General features: G+C 42.3%; 1 protein-coding gene across 10 annotated transcripts in view; it reads right to left on the bottom strand.

Annotated features, from left to right (window-relative positions):
• The window catches only part of LAMA2 (laminin subunit alpha 2), a 1,204,230-nt gene that overhangs the window by 409,251 nt on the left and 780,936 nt on the right, over positions 1–14,043 (bottom strand). For all 10 annotated transcript variants that reach the window (XM_033936921.1, XM_033936924.1, XM_033936922.1 and 7 more), the window contains one exon: positions 9,213–9,449. In XM_033936921.1, coding sequence (XP_033792812.1) covers positions 9,213–9,449 — 237 coding nt within the window. The remainder of the gene's footprint in view (positions 1–9,212; positions 9,450–14,043) is intronic.

Raw genomic sequence — 14,043 nt, 5'->3', positions numbered from 1 at the left:
ACACACTCTATGCCTCCACCACCTCTTCCGGGAGACTGTTCCACGCATCTACCACCCTTTCTGTAAAAATGAATTTCCTAAGATTACTCCTAATCCTATAACCTCTTAACTTCATCCTATACCCTTTTATTTCAGAGCTCCCTTTCAAATGAAAGAGACTCGACTCATGCACATTTACGTCACAAAAGTATTTAAACATCTCTATCATATCTCCCCTCTCCAGCCTTTCCTCCAAAGTATAGTGGAACCTCGCTTGATTGGTTCCACCTCCTCCTCCCCCCCTCCCATGGCCACTGGCGCTGCTCCATCCCACTCCACCACATCCCCAAAAGACCCCCCCACTCCTGAGGCCACTGGTTCACTTCCACATCCCCCCACAAACTGGCATTGCCCCCCCCACTCGCAAATGCCGCCCCCTCTTGCGAATGCCTGCCTGCCCAAACTGAAGCCACTCAAGGCCTTCTGACTCCCGCCTTTCTCAGAGATTCTCAGAGAGAATGAGAACCAGAAGGCCTTGAGCATGCACAGATGCTCTAGGCCCAGTCCGGCAAGCAGCATGATCTTCGGGCACCGGCACCTCCTGGGGGTTGGTGCTGCGTGCCGGTGCCAGATAGGGGTAAGGTTTCAGTTTGGGCAGGCGGGTGTTCACAAGGGGTGACGATGCCGGTTAGCGGTGGGGGGGGACTCGTAAATCGACTCAACGCTCGGTTTGCGAGTCACGTTTTGCAAAAATGTTTTGCTCGTCTTGCAAAACGCTAGCACACCACGTTACTCGCACACCAAGGCTTGACTGTATACATATTGAGATCTTTAAGTCTGTCCCCATACACCTTGTGATGAAGACCACGCACCATTTTAGTAGTCTTCCTCTGAAATGACTCCATCCTTTTTATCTTTTTGAAGGTGCAGTCTCCAGAATTGTACACAATATTCTAAATGAGGTCTCACCAGAATCTTATACAGGGGCATCCATACACCTTTTTCCTACTGACCATACTTCTTCCTATGCACCTTAGAATCCTTCTTGCTTTTGCTATCAACTTTTCAAACTGTTTGGCCACCTTAAGATGATTGCATACAATCACACCTAAGTCCTGCTCTTCTGTCGTACACATAAGTTCTTCATCCCCTAATCTGTACTGTTACTTCGGGTTTTTGCAACCCAAATGCATGACCTTGCATTTAACCTTCTTAGCATTAAATTTTAGCTGCCAAATTTCAGACCGTTCTTCAAGCTTCGCTAGGTCTTTCTTCATGTTATTCACACCATCCGGGGTGTCTACGCTACTGCAGATTTTGGTATCATCCACAAAGAGGTAAATCTTACAAGACAGCCCTTCAGCAATATTACTTACAAAAATGTTAAAAAGAACAAACACACCACTGGTAACAACCCTTTCCTCAGACCGATCTCCATTGACCACTACACTCTGTCATCTTCCACTCAACCAGTTCCTGACCCAGCCTGTCACTTTGGGGCCCATCTCAAGGGCACTCAGTTTATTTATTAGACTTTTGTATGGAACACTGTCAAATACCTTGCTAAAATGAAAATACATCACATCTAGCGCTCTCTCTTTCCAATTCTCTGATCACTCAGTCAAAGAAATTGTTCAGATTTGTCTGACAAGACCTACCTCTAGTGAATCCACGTTGCCTCCAGTCCTGTAATCCACTGGATTCCAGAAACATCACTATTCTCTGTTTTAAAAGTGTTTCCATTAATTTGCCTACCACAGAAGTCAAACTTAACGGCCTGTAAATCCCTACTTCTTTCTTACATCTACTTTTGTGTAGAGGGACCACATCCACCCTTCTCCAGTCCTCTGGTACCACTCCTGACTGGAGAAGCATTGAAAAGGTCAGTCAGAGGAGGCACCAGAACTTCCCTACATTCCTTCAGCATCCTCAGATGTACACCATCCGGCCCCATCGCTTTGTCTACCTTTAATTTAGCTAGCTCCTCATGAACACAACCCTCTGAAAATTGATCAGGGTCTACCACTACTTCATCCCTATTCACATTTATTTTCTGCGGTCCCGCTCCCGGCGCTTCAACCATGAACACAGAACAGAAATATTTGTTAAGCAATTCAGCCTTTTCTTTATCAGCTTCTGAATATTTCTCCCCTTTACTTTTGAGTCTCAGAATGCCACTTTTGCACTTCCTATCACTGAATAATCTATAAAAATTTCTTGTCTCCTCGTTTTACCCTGTCAACTATTTTTTCTTCCATTTGTATCTTTGCTTTCCTTACTTCTTTTTATTTTACAGGTATTGAATAGGTATAATAAAGTACTGAATGATAATCAAGTAAAAGCAAAATGATGTAACTGATACAAAAACTTCACACAAATGTTATTTGTAACATCTGTAAAATAAAAAAAAATAGTGAATAAATACTGTATACCTACTTTTGGTCCACCCTACAATTTCTAATAACTAGGGTTAGCAGAAGTGGCATGTGGTCAGGGCCTTCAAGGGATACGCCCTGCCTCCTAAAGGCCCCGAGGGAACTGCTCTGAATTTGATTGGTCGAGCAGACAACAGGCAGATGCTGCTCAGCCAATCAAATTCAGATCAGTACAGTACTTTCAGGGCCTTCAGGGAATTTGGAGAATCCCCAGCCCAAGAGCCCTGTTTTTTTTTGTTTTTTTTCGGGGGGAGGGGTTACTTTTTTAATGCAGTTTGACTGGTTGAGCAGGCTGCCTACTCAACAAATCAGATTGCATCAAGCAAAAAGTAAACAAAAAATAAAAATAAAAAAGCAGGGCTGTAGATTCAATGTAGAGCCTGGGATTCAATGAATGCCCTGAAAGCCCTTACCACTCACCATTGCTTATCAGTAAAATAACCTGCCTTAGTGGTAGCCCACATTGATAACTTCCCCCTAAAATTTAAAAAAACCCCAGATATTGCTTAAAGAGTAGACATCAAATATTCCACACGTATCAAAGTATTCATTTTGGGAAATACATTTTGCAGGAATGTTGGGTCGTTGGCTTGAACAATATGTTTAGATGTGCTAGTTGAACCTATTTGCAGACTACCTTTTTGTTAATGTGGCATGCAGAAAAAGTGAAGATTTTAGTACTGCCCTGAAACTAGTAGATAATAAAGCTTATTCTTCATCCTGTACAGTATTTAGACTGACAAACAAAATCTCTCTTCACTAAAGATGACTAGCTGCTGTTATAATATATTGGCTATCTACCCAGATCATTGGCTAACACTTTGAGCCCCTGCATGAGTGAAGAACTTGTTATGTGTCAATGCTGAGCTGTACTTCTGGGGAAAGGATCCAAATAGTAATTCCCTTGATAGCTGAGATTGCAGTTTGCCATATCTGAGTCCACAGAAATTTCTTAGTGGGCCTTTTACGAAGCTGTGGCAAAAAGTGGCCTTATTACACCTTTGAGTGAGTTTTTCCTGAGCACTAAGGCCATTTTTGCTGCAGCTGTAAAATGGCCTGTTTTTCCATTTTTTTGGATCAATGGCCATGCACTAATGTTGTCATTTAAAAAACTGATCGTGTGAACACTTAACACTATCCATTTTGTAGACCATAAAGGCTCAGGTGGTAATCCTGTGCTAACAAGTGAATATACGGTAACGTAGCTGTGCTAACAGATTAGCATAGGAATGCCTCCCTGACACCCCCCTTCCCCCAAAACAGAAAAAATGTTGAGCATATGGATTAGCGCATGCTAAAATGGAACTTACAGCAGGACGCCTGAGCGTGTCCCACAGTTCGTCAAGTTACAATTTATTAAAAATGTGATATACCACCTTATCAATTTCTTTCAAGGTGGTTGTACATTTTAAAATAGGGTAAAAACGGATAATACAAATTAACATAACTTTAACAAAATAAACATACACGATTAGACAAAACAATAACATACTCGACTGGACAAACGGGTACGAGTGGAAAAAAGAGGAGAACTACAATGATTAAAGAAAAGTTAGGTATAAAGGTATAAACAAAAGGGAGGGGTTAAAAACAAGTAAGTCCAATAAAAACAGACTCATAAAAGATTTTTAAAAAATTTAAATCCTTAAAAGGACATTTATACTTGAAAGGCATCTTTGAAAAGGAATGTCTTAAGAAAAGATTTAAATTTCTCAAGAATAGTTATCTCTCTTAGAGCATTTGCTGCTGAATTCCAGAGGGTTGGGGCAACCACTGAAAAGATAGTGTTTCTTCTAGTGTTAATATGGTTCAAGGTTGGGATTGCTAATAAATTTTGCTCTGAGGAAAGAAGAAAACGCGATGTGGTGTACGGTATCAAAAATTTATTAATGAATTCTGGCTGTCCAGCGTTTCTTGTTTTAAAAGTCAATAATAGAGTTTTATAAATGACACGGTGATGGATTGGGGCCAATGGGCTTTTATCAGAAGAGGAGTTACGTGGTCAAGTTTTTTGGCCATGTAAATGACTTTTACTGCTGTATTCTGGATTATTTGTAGACGTTTTAACTCTTTTTTGGTAATACCATGGTATAAGACATTGCCATAATCCATATATAACGTTGAAAACAAGACTTTTCAGACTAAATGTCGAAAATAAAGGTCAAATAAATTTCAGACACAATGAAATTTATGCACTTTTGCATACACTCAGATATGTGTAATCCGAACAGGAGCCGTGGCTCCTATAACCAAACCCACCGTCCCATCACTGTGTATGGCTATAATGCAAATAAGTGAAATTGGAGTACTTTTTAAATATTGGATGTGGTTTTTCAGTGGCAATAAAGGAAAAACAATTCCTACTTAACTCAGAGGTGTGTTGGTAGGTCCCGACATGGACCATGTTTCGAGGGTCTTTTTCAAGGAACCTAGAGGAGGTGTTAGTAACTTCAAATGCCAGAGAAAAAAATGCTGAGCACTTATTATTTTTGACATTGCCATAATCCAGACAAGAAATGACTAATGAATGGATTAAAGTATTTAAAGCTGATATGTCAAGAAATTTAGTTAGAGAGCATATCATTCGTAAACGATAAAAACATTTTCTTATAACTGTACTTATATGATCGTCGTTTAAAGATGAGTTAGGCACATGTTGGTGCCTTAGGCAGCTTAGTAAAAGAGCTCCTTAGAATCTTATACAAAATAAATGCGTGAAAACAATCTGTCTGCTACCTATCAGATGAAACCTTCACTCTAACAGAAATTTATTTCCTCTTAACAGCAGAATTTCAGGCAACTTATTATAACAATATCAGTCGTGAAGGGAAAGCCACAGCCATCTTTGCATTTCAAATGGAAGGAGAACGGGCAGACTAGATAGGCCTTTTATTCCCATCATATTTTATTTCATTAGATATATATATATTTATGCTTAATTATCTTTTCAACACCAGCTCTGTTTGAGGTACATACAGATATTTCCGTGACCCAGGTAGCTTACAGTGTAAGACCCCTATTTAATAAGCTGCATTGTGGCAACGATACACGCTATTTGCCAATTAATACAGCTTAGCGCAAGGATTTTTAGTGCAATGCATGTTAAATAATAATGAGCTGTAAAGAACGCAAACACATAGAAAGCAGTTCATTGTAATGCAGCATGAAAGGCACAACCTGTGGTAAACTTTATCAGCAGTGTTATCTGTTGGAAGTTAACACCACCTCAAGAGCTGTGGTTAATTTTCACTTACCGGTACTAGTATCGGCCTCCTAACTCAGTAGCTAATGATGGGGAAAAAATGTATTAATTTTTTCATTCAAGGGAGCTCAGAATGGTTTACATGAATTTATTCAGGTGCTCAAGCATTTTTTCTTGTCTGACCTGGTGGGATCACAGTCTGTCTAATGTATCTGGGGCAATGGGGGGGATTAAGGGCTAGATTCACTAAGCAAACTGATCCATGTACTGATTGGTTTACGACCCAATTTCCCTCCGGCCCAATTCACTAACCTCTCCTGCGATCTGCTTCCGATCCACGCATGCAAATGAGGGGGAATGGCATGCAAAGTAGACCGGGACCCGATTCACTAATGAAATCTTGCAAACCGACTAGGTTGGCCGATCAACCCAAGAAGCGACTGCTGGGGGACCAGTCGCAAATGTCCTTTCCGACTCTCCAGCTCCATTGCCGCCCTGCTCTCTACCCTGCTCTCTGCACGTCCTGCTATCTGCTGCCCCAAATCTCTCCTGCCTGCCGCTCCGAATCGCCGCCATGCTCTCCATGAATTTCTCCTGCCTGCCGCTCTGCTCTCCCCTGAACCGCCGCCCGAATCTCTCCTGAATCTCCCCTGCCCTTCACTGCACAGCGAGCCCATGGTTTTAACTCGTGGGTTTACGCGGGCTCGCTGGGCTAAAAAGTAAAGTTTAAAAAAAAAAGTTGGTGCTCAGACGGGTCTTAGATGCATGCGAAGACCATCTACAGATGGTTGGCGCATGCGTGGGGATCGCACACTAGCGATCCGTGTCGGCAGATGGGGGCATTCCTCCGATCGCCCCCATTAAAATATTACTGCTTTCTGAATTCATTGGACCTGCCTGGATCAGACACGGATCGGTCACGATCGGGCAGGTTAGTGAATCTAGCCCTAAGTGACTTGCCCAGGGTCACAAGGAGCACTGTGGGTTTGAACCCACATACTCAGAGTGCTGAGGCTGTAGCTTTAACCTCTGAATGCAACACACTCTCCCTTACACTCAGGGATAAACATTAGAAAGTTCACCTAAGGTTAGGCACCAAATTATCTCACGTTAATTGCAAATTCTCTAACAGGAATTATGCATGTAGTTGACATTCTAGAATACTAGCATAGGCACCAATATTTATGCCTTCCCTGGGCCGCATTGGCTGAAAAAAATGTTTCTGGGGCTGCGCAAATGCTGCAGCAAGACAGAGGAGGGAGCCGGCAAGATGGTAAATACCTGGGGGGCAGCAGAAGAAAACATTGCATCGCCCTCGACCGGGGCCGCACAAAATACTTCACGGGGCCGCATGTGGCCCTTGGACCGCAGGTTAGACACCCCTGATTTATGCCATGTCATCTGAAGGCATAAATGCGCATGCCCACATATGCCAGTTGTGCATGTGAACGACATTGTATACAGTTTGCATGTAAGTGTTATGCACGCCTGTGCCCACTATGACAAGCTATGTGGGACATGAGCAGGGAGGCTGAGCAGACAGGAAAATCTGCCATGGATCAGTATCTCTCAGAGAAAGTGGGGGAAAAGCTGAATAAGGAGCTTATTTCACATAGAAGCCTCACTGGGGGCGTACTGGGCAAGCTGAATGGAAATCAATCTTCTGGGAACTGTAGGCACCAACAGCTGCCTCACATAGAAACCTAATTGGTTTTTTTTTTCCTGGGAATTGTAAGCTTACAGGGCCGGAAGAGCGTGCCTTATTCTCTTTCCAAGCTGCAGAGAAGGGGTGGAACTGAGTATTTCTAAATGAAGGAGAGTAAGGGGGTTGATTGGCAGCCTTTTCCAGCTGTAGGAAGGGGTAGGGCTGAAAGCTTTAACCTACAGAACAGTCAATATATTAAGAGAGAGAGAGAGAGAGAAAGAAAGAGAGAGAGCACCAAGTAGTGAGAACAAAAGAAAGAGAGAAAGGCTGGCGAGAGGGAGAATTAGAAGGCCTTGAGCATGCGCATTGTTGCCTATAATTCCAATAAAAAGACTTGAACTAAAAAATATATATATATATATTCTTAATTCATATTTTTATATGCTATAAATTATTTTTATGCAATAAATTAGTTTTTTAACTTAGCTTTTTCATAGCGTTTAGGCAGTTAGGAATCCCGTTTAACTGAGTGAGTGTGCGCATGCGCATTTTGTAGCATTTAAAGATATAACTGGATTTTCACTACCAGATGCTATCTAGAGGGTGGTGCTGAAAATACAGGTATACGTAGAGATACCAGGAACCATTATCTGGGGCCCCGGTGCCGCCTCCCCCCCCCCCTTTCTCTCCCAGAAGGCCCCACCACTACCCAGATAGTGCCAAAGATGCCTGTCTGGATTTTCAGCAGCAGTATCTGGATAATTCCACTGAAAACCAGGTAAAGGCCTAGTAAGTGGGACATATCCAGGTATGAGCGGCTCCTATTCAGATAGCTCTCATTGAGTATCGAGCCCTCTGGCAACATAATCATAGTACTACAGTACAGACCTGAAAATCTGAAAGAAATCCATGGCCAAAAATAATCACAATTATTGTGCTGAAAGTTCAGACTATTGTTATTATTAATAATAGTAACAATAATAATAATAACTCAGAACCACTTGAGAGTTAACTAGTTCCCTGTTAAATAACTCCGTGAACATTTTCATATGCAATCCATTTTTCAGTTAGTAGTATCAAGTATCAAACCTCACTTTAGCAGCATCACAACTGGATATCTGCAATGATATATCCAAAGCAGGGAATCCTAATCCAGCCCTTAGGACACACCCAGCCCCCCAGGTTTTAGGCTACATAGTCATTGTGGTATCCTAAAAGTCTGATTGGATGGGTGTCTCCCAAGGATTAGGTTGAGACCCCCTGGTCTAAACATAGATCCATGTAACTTGTACAAGTGAACCCTCTCTTTTACTAATGCATAGAGTGGGTTTTAGCGCTGGCAGCGGCGGTAACTGCTCCAACACGCATAGGAATTCTATGAGTGTCAGAGCAGTTACCGCCCCTGCCGGTGCTGAAACCCACCCTATGCATTAGTAAAAGAGGGGGAAAGAGAAGCTGTCAGTGAGAGAAGCTTGACTTGCCATGTTTTGGAATGAATTCCTTAGTATTATACTACTGTTAAATTATTTCTATAGTGCTACCAGACAGGTATGCAGCATCGTACAGTCACAAAGAAGACAGTCTCTGCTCGAAAAAGCTTACAATCTAAACAGACAAGACAAACAGGATGTTAAGGGAATCCAGGACAATCAGCCATTGTGACATCACTGATGAGGTTGGCACTTAAGCATTGGTGGAATGAGGCATTATGACATCACAATCTCAGCTCTGCTTCCCAAAGACGGAAACTCTTCACACTACTACTATGAATTATTACTATAGCGCTACCAGATGCACACAACGCTGCACAGAGTCACAAAGAAGACAGTCCCTGCTCGAAAAAGCTTACAATCTAAACAGCCAAGACAGACAAACAGGATGTCATGGATACAGTTAAGGGGAACGGTTAATCTGCTGGCGAGTTAAATGGCAGTATTATGTGCTGTATTACCTTGCAGCTGCAGGCTCCTGTCAGATGAGCGCATGAGCACGTCTCCATTTCCAGGTCACAGGTCTGAACATCGGTCCCCGCCAGTGAGCAGCGACAGGGAATGCATTCTGGGAAATTCCGGAATCCCAACCTACACTCGTTGCATTTGTCCCCAGAGTAGTTTGGGCGGCAAAAGCAGCAACCAGTATCTGGATTACACTGGGAGGTCAGTGACCCTACAGCACTGCAATCACAAGCCTGCATAGCAAAAGGGAAAAGAGGAAAGGTCAGATTTAAATCCAGTTTCATCTTTCAAATCTTTTCAATGACATGATAATTAAAATAGGTACATTTTTAGAGGCAGATTTGTTTTAGGAAAACAAAAACCTGCAGGCTAGTTTACTTGCACAGTTATGATGCAAAGCATCTGTAACACACTTTTTCCCCAAGGATTTAATTTTGTTCAAGAAGGGAAAAAGTGCTAAAGAAACTCAGTTAAGTAAAATTTGTGTTTAAGGCACTGAAAGTGAAATTCTAAAACCAGTGCCTAAACTTAGGCGCCTAATTGAATAACATTGTTAGAAATGGCAAAAAATGGTGAGGTTGAAGTGCCTAGTGGCGCCTAACTAAAAGGCACCAGAATCGCACCTACGTGGGTACTTTAGGCCACTGAAAGCCATAGTAGGCTTGGCCAATGCCTGAAGTGGTGTTAGGCAGCCTAAAGCGCCTACGTAGGCGTAATTCACACAAAGATAGGCGCTGGAAATGTAGGCCCAGAAAACCCTGGCCTACGTTTCTGGCACCTATCTTTGCGTGAATCACACCTACATAGGCGCTTGAGGTGCGATTCTCTAACTGGAGCTGTCGAACGATCGGCGGACGCCGACATGGATGCCGGTTAGAGAATCCGGGCGTGAGGGACTGTGACCACAGTCCCACTGAATAATGTCCTTGAACTGTGCAGGTCCCGTAGACGTTCTACATCTTTAATGTGCACTATTTTACCACAGATCCCATTTAATGCAGATACCAGTTACTCATAATTCATATTTACAACACTGGCACAAGCTAACACATTAGTAACTCTGGCTCATAGACCCCGATTGTATAAAAAGCACCTAAGACATAGGCCCCAAGGAATGTGGCGCATAGCATCTGTCAATCATCAGTTAGGAGCTGTTTAGAGAATCGCACTTAGCGACACCTAAAGTGGACTTAGGCATAGGACTTGTGCACATCCTTTTTATGCCAGGGTTTGCTTGGCCTAAATCCCAGCACCTAAGTCCACTTTAGACTCCTACATGAAAACACACCCAACACCCGCCCCTAACCATGCCCACTTTCTGGTAGGTGCCTTAGGCTAGGCACACACTCAAAAGCAGTAGGTGCCTACCACCCAATTAATTTTAGTTTAAGCTAATTATAGTTTATTTATTTGTATCCCGCTTTATATAAAGCGGGTCACAACAAATACATACGCAATAAAAATATCAATACATACAGTGCATTACAAACTAAACACAGAGAGTAAAAAGACATATCAGCGACCAACGCTCAACTTTACCATAAAGAACTTAATTCCCTTACTTCATCTTACAAAATAAGTACTTCTTCAGTAATTTCTTAAATTTATACAGATTTTCCTGCTGATGCATGTAGATTGGAATCTCATTCCATGCTTGAGGGCTTATACAGGAAAACATGCTTGTCTTGAACACTTTCAACCTCATTTGCTTGACCTCATTTCCCCCAACACCCCCCTCTGAGTGAACACTTTGTCAGTATAGTGGGGGATTCCACACACACATTCCTCTGAGCGCTAACAGTAGCAGTTTTTAGGCAGCACGCAGAAGTCCTGCTCGGGATTGGCTGTGTACGATTGTCGGCATGGCAATGTCCCGCACAGTTTTGACTCATCACCTTGCTAGCTAGGTAGAGCTTTGACTGGATTTTAAAAGGGCCATGCATTGTCTGAGGAGTTTCAGGTAGATGGTATCTCTTTCGTTATATTCTAGTTTCTGAATGCTTATGTCATTAACACTTTTGCTCCAAACTCTGTGTCCTGTTACTCTACTCCAGCCTCTGTTTATTGTTCATAGCTTGGAGAATAGAGTTCTGTTTGACACTGCTACATCTTCTCTCATTGTGCATATCTTGCAGAGTAAAGTTCTGTTTGACACTGGTACCAAACCCAGCTATCTTTTGTATTCATTGAAAGGGGTACTAAACTTCTTGATTTCAGGCTTGCAATAGTATAAATCAAAGATTAATGGCTTCTTTTACAAAGGTGCGCTAGCGTTTTTAACGCACGCACTGGATTAGCGTGCGCTATAGTGCGCACTAGCCAAAAATCTACCGCCTGCTCAAAAGGAGGCGGTAGCGGCTAGCGAGCGCTATTCTGCGCGTTAAGGCCCTAGCGCGGCTTTGTAAAAGGAGCCCTAAATTTATCAATTCAATTGCACTGATAGATCATTTATGGAAGAAGGCGAAACCTCAGACCTTATTGCTGCGTCTCATAACAGCCAATGAATTATTGCACTTATATTAAAGGGACGGAGGCGGACCAATGATTTAAACCACAACATTGCATTTGTCAAATAGCCATTGGCTGTTATGAGAAGCTGCAATATGGTATGAGGTTTCACCTTCTTCCATAAATGATTTATCAGTGCAATTGAATTGATAAATTTAATCTTAGTTTTATTCCACTTTTGTTGTGTATTTGATATTTTGGTTGTGGAATTACTGCTTTTTTGTTTTGCAATAGTATAAAGACAGATGGCTAGAGCATTTCAGAGGTCAGCTTGAGAAATAATTTATATAATTCTTAGCTATAACTTTCTTAGATTCAGATATCCCGTAAAATTAATCATATCATGCTACAAAATCAAAAGTGTAGTTCTTTCTGTAACATCTAGAATAGATTGTTTCAGAATTCCAGTTAAGTCCCAGCTGTCCATAGTAACCTCTTCTGCCAATTGACCCACAGCCTCTGAAGCCACCCGAGTCCTTTTAACTGGCAAAAAGTGTATCTTACAAAGTGGAGGTTTAACCATCTCTTTAAGAAATTTATGAAAGAGTTCTCTCAGTGACATTACTGAAGACTCTGGGAAATTGAATTATCTTCAATTCAATGCTCTTGTGTAATTGTCAAAGTCTTCAACCTTCTTGCGGAGAATATTTTTCTCCTGAATGAAGGTGGTCTAAACTGCCTCAACCAAAGTGATTTCAGTAATAACGTGTTCAAGTTTTGCGATATGGGCAGATACTCGAGATTGCAAAGCCTGGTAAATAGCTGAATTATCTATTGTAGAATTGACAAAATCAGATAAAGCCTCAAGAGCTTCCAGATAGAGTCCAGGATGAGTTCTGCAAACCAAATCATTGTTGGTTCAACTTTGTCCAAAGGCAAAATGGCACTATAGCCACTTTCCCCTTCCTCCATACTGCTAACAACAGAGGCAGGCAAAAATCCATATGAATGGCTGCATACACTCTTTAAAATCAGCCGTGAAGTTCCTCCATTCGCCTCACACACACCAAAGCCTGAAGGGAAAGCCTTCCTCCCCTGGATGTCTGTACTGGGAAAAGAGTGCACATTCTTTGCCAATATTGCACCTTCTTTCGGAAGGGTATGCCATCTTAGAAACATAGAAATATAGAAACATAGAAAATGATGGCAGAAAAGGGTCATAGCCCATCAAGTCTGCCCACTCTAATGACCCACCCCCCTGGCTTTACACCCTTAGAGATCCCACGTGAATATCCCATTTTCTCTTAAAATCTGACACGCTGTTAGCCTTGATCACCTGCAGAGGGAGTTCATTCCAGTGATCGACCACTCTTTCGGTGAAGAAATACTTTCTGGAATCACCATGAAATTTACCTCCCCTGATTTTCAGCGGAATCCCTCTGGTGGTCGAGGGGCCTATAAGACGGAAAATATCATCTTCCACCTTGATACGACCTGTGATATATTTAAACGTCTCAATCATGTCTCCTCTCTCTCTTCGTTCCTCTAGTGTGTACACCTGCAATTTATTTAGCCTTTCTTCATATGGGAGATCCTTCAGACCCGAGACCATCCTGGTGGCCATTCACTGAACCGACTCAATTCTCAACACATCTTTCCGGTAATGTGGTCTCCAGAATTGAACACAATACTCCAAATGAGGTCTCACCATGGATCTGTACAACGGCATTATGACTTCTAGCCTCCTGCTGACAAAACCTCTACGGATACAACCCATCATTTGCCATGCCTTGGAGGAAGCCTTTTCCACTTGATTGGCAGTTTTCATGTCATCACTAATGATTACTCCTAAATCGCGTTCTGCCGTGGTCCTAGCCAAGGTCTCACCATTCATTGAGTAAGTTCTGCATGGATTTCTTTTACCCAGGTGCATTACGATATTCATCTCAGAACAAAATCAATACCCCCAAAAACAAAATTAACATTCCTGTAAATGACTTGGAAAATGATTGGGACAATATTTCAGTTTTTGCGCTGGGTCATGCTATAGGAGAGACAGGTTCAAAAGGCTGCTGCACAACTCGTATTCCATGAGAGCCGCCATGCTCACATTATTCCCCTCCTCCAGTCACTTCATTGGCTCCCCATCCATTTCCAAATACAGTTCAAACTCCTCTTACTGACTTACAAGTGCATTCACTCTATAGCCCCTGGATATCTCTCCTCACTCATTTCCCCTTATGCTCCCCCCTCCCCCTGTGTGAACTCTATTCATCAGCTAAGTCCCTCTTATTTGCACCCTTTACCTCCATCGCCAACTCCAGACTCCATCCATTCTTTCTTGCCACACCATATGCCTGGAACAGGCTGCCATAGCCA

Source organism: Geotrypetes seraphini, chromosome 3 (assembly GCF_902459505.1).
Source record: "Geotrypetes seraphini chromosome 3, aGeoSer1.1, whole genome shotgun sequence".
Lineage (NCBI taxonomy): Eukaryota > Metazoa > Chordata > Amphibia > Gymnophiona > Dermophiidae > Geotrypetes > Geotrypetes seraphini.
This window is presented reverse-complemented; position numbering and strand designations above follow the sequence as displayed.